The 23317-nt window shown below is 30.5% G+C and overlaps 1 protein-coding gene across 2 annotated transcripts; it reads left to right on the plus strand.

The window, feature by feature from the left end:
- The first annotated feature begins 10925 nt into the window (after nt 1–10925).
- On the plus strand, nt 10926–22871 carry LOC111618430 (metabotropic glutamate receptor 3-like). Of its 2 annotated transcripts, none has more exons than XM_023359972.1 (9): nt 10926–11038; nt 14514–14710; nt 14779–15108; nt 15189–15301; nt 16010–16206; nt 16738–17274; nt 17968–18090; nt 19036–20193; nt 21840–22871. In XM_023359972.1, the coding sequence occupies exons 2-9, from the start codon at nt 14528–14530 to the stop codon at nt 22058–22060; spliced, it is 2862 nt and encodes a 953-aa protein (XP_023215740.1). In that variant the 5' UTR covers nt 10926–11038; nt 14514–14527; the 3' UTR covers nt 22061–22871. The 2 variants fall into 2 exon arrangements, with proteins under 2 accessions (XP_023215740.1, XP_023215742.1); XM_023359974.1 differs by having other exon boundaries at nt 21201–21979.
- Nucleotides 22872–23317: the final 446 nt, after the last annotated feature.

Consider the following 23317-nt stretch of genomic DNA (forward strand, 5'->3'; position numbering starts at 1 on the left):
TTATTAGAGTTGCTAAAATACTGTTCCATTATAGAATACAGTTCAGAAATAATGGATGTTCTCAATACTAAAAATAAGATTTAAAAAAATCCAAGGGATTGGTGGGTGCCATACACAATTCTGAATGTTTTTGCCAGGAAAGTTATGCAACTCCTTATTGGATTTTATTTTGTATAAAAAAGCAAGCCTTCAATGTTGTTTTTCAATTACGAGATTATCTTTAATGAGACACTGGCTCTTTGCTGTACCACTAACTCAGAAAGGTCGAAAGTCACTGCTCTATTGACATTTTCCTACAGCAGACATAGCCTAAATACATTTTTAAAAAAAAAAGACAATACTATAATTTTGTTATTGAAACAAATTGTAGTATAAGAAACATTTTTTAAATCTTATTTAAATAAGATTGATTAACATTTCAAGATCATACAAAAGAAAGAAAATGACCATTTCTACATCAATATATTTCACATAATATGAACATTATTCACTTAAAAAAACATGAAAATGTTCAAATTTTTGGAATAAACATTTATTTACCACAAATTAGTTATGGGTTTCCTACATTTGATCTTGAACATAAGAGTAAAGTTTATTGCTAATTTTTTTTATAAGAAGTTTGCATTGGATTTTGCAATAAATTCAAATTTTAAAGCTTTGTTTTCTGAGACTAGTACCCAATTATTTTCTAGCTTTTCATGTACTAGTCTCAGAAAACAAAGCTTTAAAATTTGAATTTATTGCAAAATTACTCATTAGATTCCAGCTATTAATGGTGGCACTCCAATAAAACAGGATTTAGTTAATTTTATATATTTACCCAAATAGCTACCAAAGAAAAATTAAGTAACATTTGAAAAGAGTCCTACGTCAGATGCAAGTTCCTAAATACTTTAAAGATTTCTCTCAAAAGAACAAGTAGGAAGCATACAAAAATGCCTGAGTAAATATCAATTCTTTACAGAATTTTAATTTATTATCTGGAACAATTTTTATAATACAGTAATACAATTTATTTAAATTCAGAATACGTACTTATTAAAAATATAAATTCATTTTTACATTCATAAATAAAGATTTTTTATTTATATCCAAACAAAATGTTTACAGATAAATAATATTGGATTGATAATTCGACTATTCGATTGATGATAACGATTTTAATATGAAATAAATTGAAAGCAATCAATTTTTACGTGATTTCAATTAATATTTAATTTTATGAATTCGTTTTTCTAAAATAATTTTTAAATTGTATTTAAAAAGATAAGAGAATTTTTTTAGAGCCGAAGTCAAATACCTTGTGTAAGGTAACTGATTTTACCTTACACGCGTTTTCTACGTAAAAACCTGTGTAAATCAACAATTTTATTCGGGATACCATTTAGAATTTTCAATTTTGTTTTTCCTTTTCAAGTTTCATTAAAAGAGACGATAAACTTTTACGACGTCACATCCGGAATTACCGAAACGATGATTCAACGACAGTTTCGATGATGTCACTGTCGCACGTTCGTAACAATCGAACAATTGTTTTTAAAACACGATTTTTCTAATAAAACGAAATGCTACGATAATAAAAAAACGAACAACAAAATTGTTTTCACGCAGAAACTTCCCGTCTTCGTTTAAACGAATATTATTAAATTATTTATTTGCATCATCCAAATAATATCGCCGAAGCCTTTGTCTGCCTTAGAACGTGATTCAGACAGACAAAATTCTGACATTTACAAATTTTCCACACGTTTCCGTACTGTACAGTACATCCTGTTCGAAATTCACGTAATCCGGGATGCATTAAGAACCCTCCGAGCAATTTAATTCGCATGGTTTTTCGTATTGTTTTGTTCTTTAATTAATTAACTTTTTAAAATAAACCTCTCTCATTTATTATTAATTCCTCTCGTGTCCGTTTTCAATGTCATAAAAGAAATTATTCTTGTAATTACAAGAGAGAAATACAAAAACTTCTTTCAAAAAGATCTTTGTTAAATAATACGAATCAACCTTAAACTATTTTTTTTTTTATGTTACGGTAATTAGGCCTATATTAATTAAATCTAGTGTTTGTTCAATGGGCAACCGGATAATTACATAATGTACGCGTGCACACGTGGGTATTACATTCTTGTATCGTGACACATTCGAAACGTGTTTCCGATCGAAGTATACGGGAGAATTCCTTTGTTCTACACAAATTGAGAGAGAAATATCATATTTGGATGTTGACAAATTTCTCTTTTTTCTGCCTCATGGATAGTTTTAAGAGATTAAAAGTATTTGTGAAGAAATTCCTCGGGCAACGTTTTCCTTCCGTGCATACAAATAAAGATTGAAGAAGTTCGTCGATTAAGAGTAAAAAAAATCCGATCGATAAGCGCAAAAAATAGGTTTCCACAAACGTTTTTATTACAAATTTCATTTTCTCACCGTTTATAAGCGACGAATATGCGTGAAATTTTTATTGGTTTACCATTATATTTACTCAAATTTCGTATTTTATTTTAAATCATTTTTTTAATTTTTTTACAGTATTCGAGTGGAAATATTAAATATTTTTTTTTTTTTGCAAATTACTTAGCAGAAATGTTTTTCCACTGTTAAGCACGGATGTCAAATGACAAATTTAAATAATGAAGTCGGTAGAGACTTTGTAATTATTCGTAAAACTTTTGTTTGAATCCGACACGAAAACGCTCTTAGACCTGGAACGAAAGTTCGAGAGCGTTTATGTGTTACTTTAAATGGAAAAGTCGACAGTAAACTATGGTTAAAGGCTAAAAAAATAAACTACATTCCTTAAACATTAAATTTAAAAAAAAAAAAACGGAATTATGTTTCAATGAAGAAAATTCAACAGAGATTTCCACTACATAAATCGTATTAATCGTTCGTTTCGTGTGCGCACATTTTACATAATTATTGATGAAATATCCAATAGTTTACTCGATCTAATCCTGATTTTCAGTGTAAAATACCTTGAAGAAGAATGAATTCGAAAGCTCATAACACGCTAAGCATTGGTTTATTATTCTGCGATCCAAAGTCCCCTTTAACCCGTCTTCTTTTCGGATGTCTCCAATTCTTTCTTTCGTTCAGTAAGTACTATAATTTCCTTCCGTTCTGTCTCTATGTAGCTATTCCATCTTCTCCTTAGTCTACACCTATTCTTTCTCCTTTTGATTTTCTGCCTCCATCATCCTCTTATCCACATATTGTAATTGCGCCTCCAGTCATTCATCATAACATGGCCATATCATTGCAGTTTCTTCACCCGAATTCTTACTGACATTTCTATCAATTTCTAATCTTTCCAAATGTAAATTATTCATTTACTCTATCATTTAAGCTTTGATCCTGTTCCCGAAGAGGCCAAACTCGAGATAAAATGATTCTTCTGTTTTTGATCGTGATCTTGAAAGAGAAGTTACGCTTACATCCCGATTTTCAGATAGATTAGCCTTAAAATAACATTTTATTTTCAGTTTTAAAATTTGCAGAAAGGTTCTTGAAGCTTACAGATGATGAAATCGTATTTATTTGGCTTTCTGCCTTCTCATTATTTGGATAACAACATGGTCCTGCTCAAATGAATCAGGAATTTAGTGGCGTGCTTCTTTCCGTACATCCTTTTGCATTCGATATAGCAAGACAGACAAACAGACGGTCTCTTTGGCATATAGAAAAGAACATTTCATTCTTTGTAAAATGGGTAAAATAAATTATAGACAGTAGGAAGTCATTCGAGAAATTTTATTGGAAAAATGTAAGTTATTTTTGTATTTGTTCGATATTATAAGAGCATTTCGTGAGATGTGTTCATTAAAAAACATATCATTATTTTGAAAAAATAAAATATCTAAAATAAATACCGTGTTAAAGAATAAGAACAATAAATTTTTTTGTTTTTTAGAAAGGATATTTGATATAAATTGAGATTTATGCACTCCTTTTTTATCAACGATTGATGTCAGAGTTCATTGACATTTGCAATCAAAGGAAAAGGAGTGTCAAAAGGTGAATTTTTTTCCTTGTAAGCTTATTAAATTTAAAAAGAAAAAAAAATATGACGATTATTCGAATGTCTCTCTAGAAATTGGCTCTCTTGCAAAGTGATTTTAAATAATAACTCTTCAGAAGGCTCCGATCTCTTTAGTATAAGAATTCTTCACGTTGATTAACTGTTTTTCATGATCCACCTGAAGAACTCTTATACTATACAAAAAGTTCTTATATCTAACGAAAAGGCCTTATGACTCATATGAAAAGAACTCTTTGAATCTCTGTGCGTGTGACTCTTCCAGATGGCTCTATATTATAGTATTTCATTTCTTTAAATACCATATTATGATGCAATACCACTCGAACACCACAATATAAAGCCATTGAAATAACTTCGTGGATCTTGTATGGATCTCTCAAATAAAAATGTTTAAAACGGCTCTATTTTTAGCACTTGCTTGATTCTCTCAAACGAAATCCTTTACATTGAGCCATTTCAGACTTTCAATTCTAATTTACAAGTAGAATGGCAAAGAATTGATATAAAAAAAAAAAATAAATACTGTATTTAAATGAGGACAGACACACAGCTGCACTTGATACTTCTGTAACTCCTGACGAATAGAGAAGTGAATGAAGAGACTTTCGAGTGATGTTATTTCGAAAGTAATTTTTGTTTTAAAACTCACTCTTTCACTCGAGATTAGAAAAAGTTGAAGAGCACGTTTGGAAGTCTGTACGTTACAAAAATTCGAAAATTGTATTAGAAAGATCATTTTGGAATTATCTTCGAGTGAAAACAATTACAGTTAGAATCATTTATTGGTTCTATTCTCTAAAAATTATTTAAGATAAGTTTTTATAAACTTTATTTACGTTAAAAGATCTAAAACTTTGTTTAATTTTCAACTCTTGCACAGAATTTCTTGGCAGTTTTATTTTAAACAGTTTATTTAGACTTTTAAACAGTTTTATTTTAAAAAAATAAAATAAAAGATAAAATTTTATTATTACAAAGTTAATAAAAATAAAATACATATTCTTTTTATATATAAAACTGTTTTTAAAAAACTTATCACAAAATTTTTTTAAGAAGTTGAAAATCGAGATTGAATAGAATGATATTTCTTTAAAGAAATTTTCGGGTGTTTTTACTCGAATTTAAAAAATGATGTTTTTATTAAGAATCTAAAATTATTTTTAATAATATTTTAGAAGAATTTTAGAGTCTATTTATAAGAGATTTTCTACCGATTCAAATATTTAGAGAGTAATAAATTGTATGTTTTCAAACTGTAGATCGCGATCTAAAACTGATTTCTAAATTGCGATTTTATCAAATTCACTCAAACTAGAAAAATAATAAATAATGAAAGTTTGAAGTAGGAAAATTCCAAAATAAAAATAAAAAATTGAATTTTTAATTATTAGACGATTTTTTTTTTAGAAAATATATTTAAAAGTAAATTTATACAATAAAAAATGTGATGCGACTCTTACGTGACATTTTCCATAAAGTCCATCCTGTGAAGAGCATCCCGGTGGTAATCAAAAATCTTAACAGCTTCCGTTTCCGGTTTTACATCTTTCGAAGAGCTACGGGTGTCTTCTCCCGAAAATTATTTCTTAAAATCTTTCTTATATTCAATTTAATACTTAACTTTATAGAAATGCGTATTAACGTCTGTAAAAATATTTTTTGGCCATTTATTCTGGTTTCTTATTGTATATTAAAGAGGGAAAAATTCGGACATTTCACACAAAATAATGTATAATTATTACATTTTTATTGATATAAACTTGCCATTTTCCCCCGTATACAGTTTGGATTTTGTTATTTCGTTATCTGGTAGTACGAAGAAACAAATTTAAATCTTAAATCCGGGAACAGCTCCATCACAGGGAGCGATATAATTGGAAAATACTTTTGTCGTTTTTTTAAGAAGAAACGTACAGTACGTCACAGTACTGTACCATAGCACATTACGTATTAGGTGAAAAAGTAGGTTACATTGTTTGTTTTCGAAATGTAGCATATTGCAAGGGGTATTTCGGGAAAATGTTGCTCCCTTTGTTCAGTTTAATCGCATTTACCACAAAGTCAGCTCGGTCAACACATTTTTCATGAAATCAAATTAAACAGGCAGAGCAACGAATCCAATCTCTGTGTTTTTAAGACTTGGGATCGAAGTAACTACGTTCACAAAACCCAAATTGGTTCTCAACTTCTGTAGACAAGGAACAAAGCCTTGCTGATTTATTCCTGTCATCGAGTAGTTAACCTTCTACATAACTCTCGTCGTATTTACCGTTTTCGATTCAGAGTTAATTCTTGTGAGATCTCAGAAGCGTTTTCTGTATTACTTGCTTCAGTGAGCCAGGTGATGCGCTTCTCTGTGTGTTCCTGTTGTTCAAATGCGAAGATGCCTGAAAATGGAGGAAGAGGATCACTGTCGGATGAAAATGGTGCTGTCCGAATTCACCCTTATGATTAATACGTGTCCCGAAACGTCTCTTCTAATCACCGTACACATGGCCAGGTAGACATGGCCAGTTAGTTGTACACGTAAGAAAAACGATGGATCTATTTACACGAACAGTATTACCCCTCTCTTAAGCATTTAGATAGAGTAAAGGAGTAAAGATGGAGCCAAGATTTTATAAATCTGTAATCACTCTACTTACAGATACGAGTCATATGTTTCTAATACTATGGACCCGTAGTTAAACATGAATAAATTAAGGAGTTGGGGCAAAGATGACGAACTCTCTTGTCACAAATTGTAATCAAATGGATATAGTTAACACAAGAAAACGAATTTCATTTTCATTTCTTAAAAATTATTCTAATCAAGTTTTTTTTTATTTGAAAAATTAGTCGAATATTTCGAAAAAAAATATAAGCAACTACTAAAGTAATCAGTTCAGAAATTAGGACTCCCATCAATTTTCTAAATACATTCTAAAAGTTTTGATTATAGTCCATTGAAGACTCCTCTTCTATTCTGGTCTCACGCTGAGGACATTCAAAGGATAATTACTACATCATTCATACAAATTTAATACTAGTAATATTATTAATTTGTAACACAAACTTGGCATTGTTTCTCTTCGCAATAGATCATTATAAATGTCATTTGGTTCTTTACAAAATAAAAGTTTGCTCATTAAATACACTAACTGCCGATGAAATTCTCCGCCTTTCATTTTGAATGCCATACTGTACAGTACACTCACAGCTAAAGTTCCAGATAAATCAGCCAGAACAGAGTGCGAAACATCATTTTCTAGAAGAATTCATTAGAATCTGTTTGAGGAAAGGCAATAAACTCTTAAAGGGATGATAACAGACATCACCCGAACTCATGAAAGGCAAACTATATTGAAATTTGCTTCAGAAATGTGCAATATTCCGTTTAAAACTGAATTGACCTTTCGTGAGTGCCATGTTTTAAGTGTTTCATTGTCTTTTCTCAAACAAGTTAAAGTGGTTACACAATAGACTCGGTCGAGGAGAGTAAGACTCGCTCCCCCACTATTACATACTTTCTATAAGTACACATTATACATAAAATATTGAATTTTATATTTAAAAAAAAGTATTAAAATATGAAGAAATTAACGAGAAGAGGTAAGATGGCGAATTGGCATCTCGTCCCTTTTAGTGTTTTATGTATTACGATAAGAACAATTTCAAGAGGAAGTAGAAAATGTAAGAGATTCGAGTATAAATATTTAAATATTTATAAAAATTCCAACGTTCTACAATTATTCATTAATGTTTTTAATAATTTATCATGATATTAGTTCGATTGCAGTTTGACCTTGATCTCTGGTTTTTCTACTTCATTTCTCTATATTTAGTTCATACATTTGTATTGTTGTTTGTAGAACACATGCAACACGGTCAGTTATTTCGTTTTTCATAGAAATAACACAAAATTTTGCCTATAAAAATGTATTTTTTTTGGTGATTTTTATAGAAAATGATTTATAAACTTTATTATATTTCATTCTCTCGGCATACCATATAAATCAGAGATCAAAATTCTTCATTTTATTAAAAACTGGGTAAGATGACGAATGCGTTATATACTTGTAAAGTTGGATTTATTGGGGAAATTCGCGTGTTCTCGACAGGATATTCACCAATATTGTAACTATGAGTTTATTTTCAGCGTTATAGAGCATAAAAGCTGCAAATATATGAAATATAGTTCTTGTTTCTAGTAGACTTTGATAAATTTAGACTATAATAATGAATTTTCAGGATACTTAAGTATATTTTTAGCCTATTTATATTAAACACACGCTTAAGTATCTTTAAAAAGCGTTTTTACAGTCTAAATTTGTCTACCTAGTAAAATTAGGGCTTTTTTTAAGACACTTTCCAACTCCTTCGTGCAGGAATAATGTTATTCAAGTCGGACATTTTGAAAAAAGGTTGTATAAAAGTCCTTCTACACCTATTATACAGACACATTTAATCTATAAAAACTCATTTTCAATATAAATAAGCTAAAAATATTCTCAAGTATCCTGAAAACGCATTTTTATATTATAAATTTGTCTATGTAGTAGCTATAGAAGGTCTTATTTAAATCGTTTTTCCAAAATGCAACTTTAATAACATTACTTCTGCATGGAGGAGTTGAAAAAAGGGGTCTAAAAAAGCACTTCTATTCGAACTTAAAATATCTTCTTCTTCCAAAAATTTACTTTATTAATTAAGAGTATTAAATATTGAATGAGAAATTTATTGTATTTTTTATTTTTAAATTTATATAATGTTAAGCAGATTAAACATAGTTAAAATTTTCGGATCTCGCGCCAGTTTAATGGACCATTCAGTCGAAAATTTCAAATTATGCTTGACTAAATTTATTAATAAAATTTCGATATTTTAATATCGACGGTTTTCTTTCACATTTAAATTACTTTCGTGTTTATTTTCAGAGGGAAAAAAACATTTTTTTAAGCGAGAAAGAAAGTAACTCCCGAGCATTCGACCAATAAAGAAAGAAAGAAAAAAAAAACACACACAAAAATGTAAACGAAAATGCAGAATTCCGTTTAAAATTGACTTTCTCCAATTGCATGTAATGTCGATCGATAAATCCGGTTCTTTTTCTCTCTTCAAAAATTACAAAAATCTCCAAAAAAAAAGAAAAAAATGATTTACTACCTAATATAATAGTGTACTATTTTTATAAAGATTATTTCGTATGAAATTCTCAAGAAATTGCTTTTTTATCCGTATTTTTCTAGTCGTTTAACTCCAATTTTTCAAAGTTAAAGAAAAACTAAAAAAAAATTTTACGTGACAGAAAAGAACGAAGGAAAATCATTAAATCTATGTAATAATTATCCTTTAAATATATGTTTAAATGTGTTACTGTGCTCTTACATAACTATGTTATACACAATTACATAAAATATTTTTTATTTAAACGTATATTATACAAACACGAAATTAAAGTTCTTATTAGACTTCTAAACACCTCATAAAACTTACAATTCTATTTAATAAACTCCAGTTTCTATGTATACAAATAGTAATTCGTGTAAGTTGTCTATAAAAATGACTTTTTCGAAGTTTCTATGAGAAGTCTACGTTATACAAGTCTATGTAACATCTATGTAGTATCGTACACTATCCATTTACATACAATTCTCGAATATAAGTCCTATGAATCATCGAATTATCTCGTGATTTAAATCCATTCGTGCGTGAAATTGCATCGAAATAACACCTAAAAATCACGGAAATTTAAGTATATATTCATCATAACGTCATATAATATTTAATTATATATAGAAAATAATATAATTTCAAAAAATTAGGATTTAAGTACAGCAATCGAACACGATGACTTTGGATAAAGAATAACTCTTGTCTCGTCTAGTTCTGGATAAATTTGTCATCTTATATATTGTTATTGTTCAGCATCCGTCTTGTCAATGATTGGAAAAAATTGATTGGACAATATTATTTTTATTATTTATCAAAAAAAAACACCGATTACAGCCACGTTTATTCATGCATAATATTAAAAAATGTAGAGTTTATAGTCTAATTATTAAAGCAAAAATTTAAATATATTCATAAATTTGTTGGTTATGAATTCATTTTGAATTTTATAGCTTTTTTTGACGGTAGAAACATCGATTAAAACACCCACACGAATTTCTGAAACGGATATTCAAGTAATGGAACAATAAAAAGTAATTGAAACTATTGCCAGTATCAAAGATAGAATAGAAGTAAACGGATATTCAATTGAATAGAATGAATTCTTTTTTTAAAAGAATATTACTTAATTCTTATTTGCCATTCACGAATTTTCTTCAAAATGCTTCATTTTATCACGGTTTTAAGCACACTTTTTACAATTTTTTTTTTAATTTTTAAAAATTTTTTTTCGACATTATCCATCAAAAAAAAATTTAAAAAAAAAAACAAACACGTAATGAGACAACGTCATGTGTTTTTTTATTGTTTTCGTGTATGATTTTTCAATAACCGGTTACATAGCGTGATAAATAAACTCGCGAGCGATGCAAGAAATATTCTTTTTTATTATAAATCCTGCAATTTTATTAAAGAAAATAATTAAATATTGTTTAATTGTGATTAAAATCTCACTAAAAGTATAATTTTCGTCCATCAAACGATTCATGTATGCTAGTTTAATCGAGGTTTTTAAGCCGCGTACCCCTAAATTGCGGCTCAAAAGTTTAAGATCAAAATCAAAGATTTAATTGTCATCCTTTACGTTCTCGTATTGTTTCGAATTAGATAAAAAGAAGGAAACGAAGTTCAATGTCACTTCGATATGACTCAGTTCTAAGACGAATAAAAATTGAGTAGTTCGACTCCAGATCAAAACCGCAAGTCGAAAGAGGAGGAGAAGCGGTGACGTCAATCGTTGACATCACTTCCTGTGGAACGACAGCAACCGAGCTGCACGCGCTTCTTCGAAGCTTCATCACACCAAGAAACAAACCGGACAAGATGACTTTGCTTATTCTTGTAAGTGTTTTTATTTACGTCTTATTTTTGTCTTAAATTAGAAACAATTTGAGTAATTTTTCTTGTATAAAAGGCGAGGATTTGGATTTAGGGTGAGGTAGAAAATGGAGGAGAGTATATAAAACGGTATTTTGGATTTAAAATGAAACAGAAAAGTGATTACAAAACGGGGATTTGAAATGGAAATAGTAATTAAATGTTCTCCAGATTGTCACGAAATACGAGAATTTAGGTTTTTTTAGTTGCTTAGAAAAATTCTTTATATATAGGCTAAAACAAAGGAAGGAGAAAGCCGTAAAATACAGAAATCAGGTGTTTTGGTTATGATATTTATGTCTAGATGAAGTGATTAGACTCTAGTTTATTGGATAATTTTGTTGATTTATGGAAGAAGAGTGATGGAGTGGAATAGCGGATATCCTTTAAGAGTTATTCGAAGATCCACTCTCGGGCTTCTCTAAACGTTTCGAGTTAAAAGCAACCCTGACAAAGTCAGAAGCCTAAAATACCGGGAAAGAATTTCATTAAGGTTGATTGATCAGCCGACACAAGGTTTCATTTCCGTTTTGTCTTTTCTAAATTCGTTTTCGAATCCCATCTGTCAAAACGCTTTAGAAAAATCGCCACTCTTATTGTCTTTCGCTTATTTTCTAGGGAATAGGAATTGTGGAATTCACACTCTTCCATACGAAATGTATCAAACACGCGCATCCGTATTATTGAATCATACCAAAATGAATGCGTTACCTAGAAATGTGGATTATTTGCCGTCCTCTACCGCTGACATTTTGACAAAAATGCAATAAACTATCCGGATTTTTAGATAAAAGTTAACTTTAGATTATCTTAATTCTGCTTTTTGTCTTTTCTATCGTACTTTCCGATTTGTCTTAATAGTTTTCTGTACCTAAAAGATGCTAAAATGACAAAAAACGTGCCATTTTTCTGTTTTTATCTTACACATTTTGCTTCTTGTGTACTGTTTTGTGTGTTTTTTTGGTATTGTAGAGGATTTAATATTGTTTCTATATTGTTTTTTATAATATATTCACTATTTTAACGCTCTTCTTTGCTACTTTTAGTCTATATCTTATTAATTTATTTCATTTTTACAATTGGAAATGTCATGTATATGACGTAAGATTTTCAACCCCTATTGCTTTTCGAACATTTTTCTGTTTTTTTAAAAACATTTTCCCTATTTTTAATGTCAAATTTTCTGAATTTTCTCTTTCAACGTTAAATTTTCTATCTTTAAAATGATTTTCTCGTATATTTTTAATGGTGTTTTTAAACACATTCTGCGATTATTGACTACCATTTTTATGTTTTTACGTTACATTTTCTGATCTTTTTTACATTTTTTTTATGATTTATTTATTAATTTAACATTATTTATATCATTCTATAACACTCCTGTATATTTTTATAGATGATATTTATAGCTATTTTGCTTATAACTCAACTTTTGTTAGATTGTCCAAATACGATAACTTGGAGAAATTTTAACAAAATAACATTGAGAAACAGGCAGAAGTGACAAGAAAACGGCGATAAAAAGATATACAGGGAATTAAGTACTGTCAGAGCGATCATTCAATAAGTAAAAGTATTAAATTTCTCTATAAACTTATATAGAATGGATGGGAATGTGATGGAAATCAAATGACAGGGTTTCTGTTTCTTATCTAAATGCTCGGATTTCATTTAGAAAGAAGATTCTGACGATTTCTGAAGCTAAAGGATTGACTCAAACTAAAGAACAGGAAAATAAAGTAAATAACAAGAATTTATTGATAATTTTTTTAGATTTCTAAGATCCATTTTTATACGCCAAAATAGCTTTTTTGTTAATTAAATTAGACTATTTTTGTTGAATTAAATGAGTTTATTGAAGGACGAATTAGTCTTTTTTTTTTTTTAAAGTTATTAAAATATTTAAATGTCTAAGATCAAAATAAACTTATACTTAATTATAATTTAATACTGTTTAGTTTACTAATTCTAATTTTCTTAAATTATTTTAGGAATTTTTTTTTTTTTTTTTTAGAAATTGAACACAAATCTTTTGTTTTTGCGCTATTTATCCAACTTGAAATTAATTACACCAATTAATTTAAGGGAAAGTTTTTCATAGGAATATCTTTGCGTTATGGCGATAGATTTTTCTAAAAAATCAGAAATTTATCATTACCTTTAGAGATTTTTAATGGATCAGATGGTACCATAATCACATTTTAATGCATTATTATGAATTGAAAACGCATTTATTTGATAATATATTTTAAAATTTGACAATAGATTACCCTAAATCCATAAATATTTACTTTACTTAATGATTTATGTGATTTTAAAGGTTTTTTTTTTTAATTATTTAACAATTCACATAACTTTTAACTGTCTGAGATGATTAAATAACGCTTTTTTTTTAATTTAAAAAAATATTCGTACAGAAATTACAATATATCGATTTTTATTAAAATAAAATCTAAAAATGAAAACAGCAAAATTTTCATTTATTATTGAATAATTCTTAAATTCTATTCTACACATAAATTAAACAAACTGCAGCTAGGGCCTTACAAGGATTTACTTTAGGGCCTCACGTCTTTAAAATTTATTATTGTTTGTGGAAGAAGGACTTCTTATATCTTCTAAATTAGGGCATTTTAAGTGTTATCATCTGATGATCTAATCAGGCCCGTTTTTGGTACGTGCGAGGCCCTGGGCAAAAAAAAAACACTTAGAGGCCCCCTTACGGAATTCGTAATGGAGGATTAATGTTCATAAATGTTTTCAATTAGCTTTCTCTGCTAAACGTATTGTTATATTTATGTTTAATAAAATTTATCAAACATATCTTTTGATTGTTTACTGTTTATTATAATTTTATTACTTGTTGCTCTATTCAATTTTGCATATTTTCGACGTCTCGAATGTTAGGAGGCCCCTGAGCCCAGGCCCGGTAGGCCCATACCTAAAGACCGGCCTGGATGTAATTATCACGTGACAACACAAAATGTGGCATGTTTGTTCATCATATGAACATCATTTTCTATGTAGAAATATGAAACTAATATGTAAATGTACGAAAACAATATCTTCCACATGTAGTATATGTTATAGAGAAAACAAAAATTTCATCTCGAGTTAGTTTAATGGTTTTTGGGATGCAAAACGAGAACGATCTGCCAAGGTGAAATACCTTCCAGCGAGATTTTCTACGGGAAATTGGGCCCCTATTTAGGTGTTATACACGTGCAGAAAGCCCAGAAATATCACGTGAAATCTATCGGGCGCCCACCTGAGAACAATAACTATTACACTACTCAGTAGTGTTATTCATTCGACCATTACTGGGCATCTCGAGTTGAATACTGTATAAGCAAAATTTCTCAAAATTATTTTTGATTTTCAATATTCTAAATGTTCTAAAGAATTTACATGAAACTAATTAATTAAGAAATTTCCGTAGATGGAATAATCGTCATGCATCGATGGCTGAGGATTTTTTCCATCGCGTTCATTCTTCCTCTTCTACCAATGATGGCAACGAAGGCATCAATCCAATGGCCACTGCAAAGAATGAGTAATTATTCTGGTGACATTATGCTAGGAGCTCTCTTCCCCATTCACGAAAGAAATGCTAAATTCGAGTGTGGTAAACTACAAGTAAGTAAGGTTTATCTTCGGATCCCACAATTACAGTTCGATCTTTAAACTTATCTGGATCGTTCCAGGACGAAGGACTACAACAATTGGAGGCTCTCGTCTTTACCTTGAACAAAATTAATTCCGATCCGGAACTACTACCCGGAATCAAACTGGGCATTCTAGCATTGGACAGTTGCGATAGCACCGCTTATGCCCTAGAACAGAGTTTAGATTTCATAAAGGGTTTTATCGCGCGAAGAAATGCCCACGACGAACAACAATTTACGTGTAGTGACGGTTCGGTTCCACAATATCGTGAAGGTATGTTCGATAGAGTCGTTGGAGTAATAGGAGGTCAATCTAGCGCGGTTTCCATTCAATTAGCCAACATGTTGAGATTGTTTAACGTGCCTCAGGTGAGCAATTTCAAACATACTTGGAGTGTCGGTTATTTTTGAAGATATTTTTAAAATGAAGATTGTTTGCTTTGTTAAAGGTCAGTTATCAATCTACCAGTCCAACCTTGAGTAACAAAGAAAAGTTTGAATATTTTTTCCGAACTGTGCCTTCCGATGTTAATCAAGCTCAAGCCATTTTGGATATTCTCAGGTAAATAGGTTTTTCTACATATTTACGCTTTGTAACTCATCCTAAAGTGTAATTTTATCGAATCCGCTGCACCACGGTATGAAACATTAGCATGGACTTCCGCAGAAAATTTTCCAGAAGGTAAACTCCAAGACAAATAATAATTATCATAATAATAATCATCTAATTCTTTAACTTTGGGGTTTTTTTAAGATAGACAAAGCGTCCCGTGGTCGAGGGTGTAAGTATACATCTCAATCACTTTTAAGATTATCCTATAATTTGTGGAATTTTTTACTCAATCCCAGAGGAGGGCAAGTGCCCCGTTTTCCCATTCCTCTGACGACGCCCATAAACATTAGAAATCTGAATTGTTGAAAGGATGTAAAACATGCTAAAAACTTTAAAGCATATTTTAAAGGGTCTGAACAATACAATTTTATATAGTTTTATATAAACCATATAAAACAATACAGTTTCATGCAGTTTATATAAAACAAAACAATTTTGCAGATATGTAAAAGTAACAACTGCAAAATTGTATCTTTATTTAATCTTGATCTTAGGATTCAACATTGATTTGGTAAACTATACGTGAGTGTACTCATAAATACGATGTAAGAATATGATCATAATTTTCCATAAATTAATCATAATCAATATAATTTATTACCTTCAATCAATACATTTCATAGATCAATAATTTCCTATTTTTTTCATGTTACTCAGGACTTTCAGATGGACTTACGTATCCGTTGTCTATTCGGACACCGATTACGGAAACAAAGGATACGAAAAGTTGCAAGATCTGGCTCTGGAGTATAACATTTGTTTTTCGAGTCCACAAAGCATCAATGTAGACCATTTTTCTGATGCAGATTACGATACTGTCGTAAAAAATTTAATGCACAAGACAAATGCCAGAGGTGAGTGTAAATGTGGTAGAAGTAGACACGAGATAAGTTGTTATATATCTCTTCTGTATTAAACAAAGAACAGTTAAAGAGGAAACAAAATTCACAGAATGAATGTGATATTGTAAATTTCCTTTTTCTTCCTTTAATATAAAGAGTAATGTTTTATGTGTTATTTTCTGCGAATTATAATCTTCAAGTGGTCAAAATATGCATATTCTATAGAACATAAGCGAGTCGATGACACAGCTCGTTTCATTTGAAACAGACTATGTCATTGGTTTGCTTATCTAGCTATATTATAGCCGCTTTAGCATATAATATGCCCAATAACAAAATATAAACGATATAATCAGTAGGTATCCAACGTGTTTAGTTGTTAGTTAAGTACCGATATAGGCTAATACCCTTATACTTTTCTAAAAAAATTTGTCAAAATATTAACTTTGACCAATTCAAAATTTAGAAAAGTATGAGATAAAAGTATTTTTTCTTAATATTTTTAGAAGCGATTAAACACTAATTCAAATGTTTCTCTTGCAGTTGTGGTGGTTTTTGCCGACAAACAGACAGCTCGTAATTTAATGGCCGCGGCTAAGAGGAAGAATGCGATCACTCGATTCGTGTGGATAGGAAGCGATGCCTGGGGAGGTCGAAAATCTGTAGTAGAAAATCACGAAGCGGTAGTAGAAGGCGCTATTACGGTATCTCCTCTTCTTCATCCCTTATCTGGTTTCGACGACTATTTCAAGAAACTCAGTCCAGAAACAAATCATCACAATCCGTGGTTTTCCGAATTTTGGGAGGAATTTTTTCATTGTAAAGTATCCGGATCGCCTCACACTCCCTACAATACCAATTATCCTCATTGGTGTTCGCCCACTAAAGATATTTCTCAAGATACCCGTTACAAACAAGCTCCCGCCTTACACTTCGTCAGAGATGCAGCCTATGCCTTTGCGCACGCCCTCAAGGATATGCACAAAGTAAAGTGTAAAGGAATTCCCGGACTTTGTGACAAAATGACCCACATTAATGGAGAAGATTTGAAGCAATATTTGCAACAAGTTTCTTTTAATGGTGAGTGTTTATGATTTCTTTGTCATTTCTATAGTTACCACACAAATAATAGAGGCTACAGTTCGCTCCCCAAACAACAATAATAGAAATATTCGTGTCTTGAACAGGAAACAAACCCGCAATTTCAATAATAATAATGAAGAATGGGGAATTAATCATTTTTATTTTCTTATTATGTTAAAGATATTTTGAACTCATTAAAAATATTTTAAATGAGAAATAATAAGTAGTAACATCAAGCGAAATGCAAAAATTTCAGTTTTCAAAATGCAATATAGGAGAGATGCCCGCAGGAAAATACTAAAGTAGTAAACAAATTGATTCGTAGTCAAGGACAACGAAATGAAATTTTCATTAGAACAGTTAGAAAACCTCGTACAGAAAAACAAGAGACATGCAAAAAAAATATTTCCAGTGTCATAAATCCTATAGATAAGTTATACATAGGATCATACTATAATTGATTTTAAATGTTTCAGTATAAAAGTATGATTTATTTTTTATGTAGAGATTATGAGAATTAATTTTTATAAAAGCTCAAGAAATAATTATTTTAAAAACTATTCAGTTAAATCTGTTAAAGAGTTTTGTCAATAAAAGACTGGCAGTCGTACCATTAAACTTCCCTTTAGCTCCTACATGTAATTTTCGTTGTTGTGATCCAAAATTGGCGAAATATTCGATCTTTTATAGACGAAAGTGGTAAAAAGTTCCGATTTCTTCCGAGTGGAGATGCTCCTCCCAGATACAGCATCATCAATTATCAGAAATTACCCAACGGAAGCTTTTCTTGGAGATCCGTGGGAACTTATTTGCGTAAGTAGAACAGTTTTCTATTTTGATTGATTATATAACATAATAAATTATTTTAACAAAGAAATCTCTTTGTTATAAAACTATGTTAACTTTTGTATAAAACTTATTAAATTTTGTTACGAAACTATGTACACAATTTCAATGTAAAGAAAAGGTCAATTTATAACTGGTAAGAAGTATCACCGGTAACAGAGAACAGAAAAAAAAAAATTGCTCCAACGTAAAAGTGGCTAATGATATTTTATATTGGAATCATTTTGTATTACTGTATATCAATATTTCTACTTCTGGAAATAATTTATAGGCCGAATGTCTTTAATTAAAATTGTGCCTTTTTAAACTGAATAGTGAAATTACCTTTTCGATTAAAGTACAGTACCACAAGTGCATTAGGTTTCGTTTTTTTGCACTATGAAAGTGCTGCATTAAGACTAAAACCATTGCTGGTCGACACAACGAGTACAAGTCGAACCCCCTATTACACTGTTGATTTTTCCCTTTTATATGAATTCCATGTTGTACGAGTCACTTAGATTTTACAAATATGTGTGCCGGGCTGTGACGGCTCACATATTTGTAAAATCTAAGTGACTCGTACAACATGGAATTCATATAAAAGGGAAAAATCAACAGTGTTATAGGGGGTCGACTTGTAGTAGCTACAGTACTCAGTTTAGTATCCTAGTTTTTATAGTTGCATCATAAACCAAAGAAATATACACAGTAATTATAGTTCAAGGACAAATTTACGTGAAAAGGAGGACAAATCACTTGACAATAAAGATTAAATTAAGTAAAATAGTCCGAATCTATTGCATAATAAACTAGTTAACATCGTTCATTTTTATGAAATCACTATTTAACAATATTAATTCACTTCATAATTCTTTGATTTAAATAGATTTAACCCAAATTTTAAATCAGCATTTTGTTTACGTATTAAAGTAGGTGACGATGGAGAAGCTAAATTAGACTTGGACATCAATGCCATGAGGTTCAAATTTCAAGAGCCATCGTTTCCCAGATCCTATTGTAGCGAACCGTGTCGTACCGGACAAGCTAAATTACAGTTGGAAGGAGACACTTGTTGTTGGCTCTGCACCAATTGCTCCCAATATCAATATTTACCGGATGAGTATCATTGCAAAGATTGCCCTTTGGGAACTCTACCGAGTTTTACCAAGACTACTTGCATACCGATACCGGAAGCTTATTTAAATTATACGAGTCCATGGGCAGTGGGAACCATGGCATTTGCAGGAATGGGCATACTGTTAACCGCGTTTGTCACTTTAGTATTTTGGGCTTACAGCGATACTCCCCTTATTAAAGCATCAGGAAGAGAACTGAGTTACCTTCTGCTAACAGGAATATTCTTGTCATTTGGTATGACCTTCATCATCGTTGCCAAACCATCGGCTTTTACGTGTGGACTTACAAGATTCTTTTTAGGATTCTGTTACACGTTATGTTATGCAGCTATTGTTACGAAGACTAATCGCATCGCTCGGATATTTAACCAGAGAAGACGAAGACCGTGTCAGAAACCCCGTTACACTAGTCCACAGTCGCAACTCATCATAACGGCAGTTCTGGTATCTATAGAAGTCATCATCAATACCATTTGGTTACTTTACGACAGACCGGCAGTTACTCGAATACATCCTTCTCGAGAAGCCAATTTATTGATCTGTTTAGGATCCGATACACCCTCGTATCTAGTTGGACTTATTTATCCATTCGTTCTCATCGGTTTCTGTACCGTTTACGCTTTCAAAACCAGAAAATGTCCGGACGGTTTTAACGAAGCTAGATATTTGACATTCACAAATTATACCACTTGTGTTATCTGGTTGGCTTTTCTTCCTCTTTTCGTTTTGAGCACGAGTAACGCAATACGTGTGGTAACTTTAAGTTTTCTTCTGAGTTTAAGTGGGGCCGTACAACTGTCATGCCTCTTCATGCCGAAAGTATATATTGCTCTATTGAAACCGGAAAAAAATACCAAAGAAAGTGTCATGTGTCATCATAATCGAAATTCCAACTTGGCGCAAACGTCGTCGTCTCTAGGGCCTTCTACTCCTTCTATACTCATTAATGGAGGTGAGTACCAACTTAAACTTTATTTTACTCCATTTTAAAATAGACTAAAAAGGCTCATTGATCAAAAGTGATCAAGTTAAATACGAAACACGTTTATATTGTTGCTTACAAACCTGTATTGTAAATTTTTACAAAACAGCATCACTTCGACTAATTCATCTTTTACAAATGCAGAAAAAAAAAAAAAAGTTTAGAAAGTTCTCAGCGATAAAATCGTTGTACAAATCAATTTTAAATCTTTTGTAAGTAATGTACAATCAAACTTTGATTTAACGTCACCATTTTTTCGCCTTTAAAATTAACACTAAATCGAACAGGCGCTAAACTGCAGAATTTGCTGATAATAATGTCGTTTGCAATGCAAAATCGTATATTTAGTAATTCGTGGATAATCTCCATAAATATTAGAGTTGTGGCCTGATGGGGAAGATCCGTTCGCAAGTATTCATAGGCGTTATATCGAGGTTGTAGGCTACTTTACAAGTGTACCGAACATCTTGTTTAAGCAGTTAAAGTTTTAAATTTTCCGATAAGAGATCGATTAAACTGGTCATTCTCATGTAAGTTTTTAATTATTAATTTAGTTAATGGTTTAAAAAACTGCTATATTTTAAATATAGTACGAAATTTTTTCATGATAGGATGAATAGAATTCCGAAACAATTACTTGCGAGCGAGTAGGAAAATTAAATTTAGACGACAACAAGGACAATCGACACACTAATACTCAATGTCACTCAACTACTCACTAATAATCAGCTTCATTGATGGCTGGCGACATTCAGTAGTCTAAGTGATGCCGATTATCGACATCTTGTCGTAGATATAAATTAAAATTTATTTTTCTCACAGATTGAATAAATCTGAAACAAATAACACTTTCTACGAATAGCGAATGTCTTGTTTTTTTCTTTTAAATTCCCTCCCCCGCACACACCCAAAGTTTCGAGACAGAAATCAATTTTAAAAAATTCGAGAAATTTAAATAATTTTCCATTTATTTTTAGAGATGTCAACATTCTCGGCATTCACAATTCCGAAATTCCTTCTGGATATTCTTAAGTGAAATTTATTAGGACAATTTTCCTCCGAAATCTGTCACATAACTATAAAGAACATCAAGTCTAATCAAATAATCAATATTAGATTTTTATAGAATCTTTATTGTAATAAAATTTGAATGTCTTAGACTTAAAAAAAAAATGGATTAAATAAATCAAAAATATTACTAGAAACACGTGATAAATTTCAGTTTCTAAAACTAGGCCTATATCAGCGATTTGCAACTTGTGTTCCGCGGACATTCGAGGGTATTAATTTGTTTTTGCTAATTCTTTCGTGTAGTATAATAGAAAAATACGGGTAAAATATTTAAATAAAACTTCCGGAATTCGAATTTCTAAGGCACTAGATTGAGAAAATGATCATCTTAGGATCTTCCTATTTAAAAAGATTGGGAATCGTTGGTCTGCATCTTCCTAAAAATACATCACTGGGATTAGAGTATTTTTAAAAAAATTAACAGAAGTTGGAAGCATCCAAACTGTAGTTAATTTCCCGTGTTTTTGTATGTCGTACGACTTCTTTTCGGAAATTATCATTTCCTTTTCCATTTTGTAAGGCTTTTTCTTCCCATTAAACTACAGGTTGCAAGGAGCATCGACTTAGCAGCTGTTCCTCCGCTACCGGATCATCGGCTTACAACACCCTTCAAGTACCAAATGCGTCACCTTATTTGTCCACGGTACCGAATTTAAGCCTTATTCTAAAGGAAAGCGTCCAGACAAACAGTCTGACCGTGCCCAGTTTGATGCCTTCGACATTGAAGAGGCATTCCAGTGCAGATATACAAAGCAAAACGTTGTGAGAGCGGTCGTTTTTTTAACAAATTATTATTAATACGCACAATATTTGGAGATTAAAACTAAACATTTATTATTATAATTCTTTTTTTTGAGAAGATAAACTGAAAATAAAAACGAAAAACTCGACTTTTTGAATTTAAATGAATTTTAATTGGAAGTTGAGTTCAAATAGTAACCAAATAACAGACAATTCTAAGTTTAAATATTTTATTTCTCGTTTTAAAAAACGTTTATGAGACTATCGTCATTAATACTGATTTACTAACTTATAAACCATTGTAAATGTAACTAAAAATTAAAATTTTAATAGTCACAATGACGTATTACGGATGATTTAATGGTGAAACTGTGGAGCATTTTGCGTACGATATTCGATAAATTGCGATCTCACAGACTGATATTTTTCTTTTATGATCGCATAAACAGGCATTCTTCTTTCATTTTTCCATAAATTTAGCTCCGTAGTTATTTAAAATAAAAATCTGATTGGAAAAAATTTTACTTTACAATATTCAATCCGAAAAAATCATGCAAAATTTTAGTCTTTCTATAGAATGATTAGACTTTCAAAACGATTTTAATTAAACAAATTAAAGAATGGTAATTATTTACATTATTATGTGAATTTTTATATCCAAATATCTCCGGAAAGAAACAAGTTTGCCTTCCATTTGGGAGATTTTGTCCTATCAATTCATCTCTTTTACTACTAGATTGATACTGGCACAAATTATAAAATAATTTCTCTATGTATATATAGTTAAAATATGATAATTATCATCATTCCAAATACGTAAAACCAAAAAAAAAATTATATAACAATTTATTAGAAAAGGTGTTTTTTAGATGTATATTTTATGAATAACTACATATCCTCCAATGTATTATACAAAATTATCTTTTAATTTTTGTTTTAGTTTTATTAAATGTCAATGGTGATTAAAAAATGACATTCCAAAAAGTTTTCGGTATTGTTATTATTAAGAAACTTTTAATATTTTATAAAATTATCGAAATGGAAATAGTGAGAAGTAATCGGGTATTAAATTCTGCGAGATGAGCTTTTTGTAGAAAACATTTTTAGATGAAAATCGCTTGTAAAAAAAACAATTTATGACGTAAGTCGTGTGTATCCGACTATAAGTTATCTATCAATAAAAGGTGATTTTCTAAGGATCGATATTTCTTGGAAAATAGGGGGAATCTTATTTTTATAATCAATTCTTGTACTCTTGTCTCTAACACCTAAAGATCGAATA

Source organism: Centruroides sculpturatus, unplaced genomic scaffold, assembly GCF_000671375.1.
Source record: "Centruroides sculpturatus isolate CEXI.00-Female unplaced genomic scaffold, Cexi_2.0 scaffold10, whole genome shotgun sequence".
Classification (NCBI taxonomy): domain Eukaryota; kingdom Metazoa; phylum Arthropoda; class Arachnida; order Scorpiones; family Buthidae; genus Centruroides; species Centruroides sculpturatus.

Excerpts from the sequence above, each read along its gene's own strand:
- LOC111618430 (XM_023359972.1), top strand. The coding sequence starts at position 14,528 with ATGCATCGATGGCTGAGGATTTTTTCCATCGCGTTCATTCTTCCTCTT. Across the intron at positions 14,711-14,778 it reads TCGAGTGTGGTAAACTACAA|GACGAAGGACTACAACAATT; the intron begins GTAAGTAAGGTT and ends GGATCGTTCCAG. Across the intron at positions 17,275-17,967 it reads GCAACAAGTTTCTTTTAATG|ACGAAAGTGGTAAAAAGTTC; the intron begins GTGAGTGTTTAT and ends GATCTTTTATAG.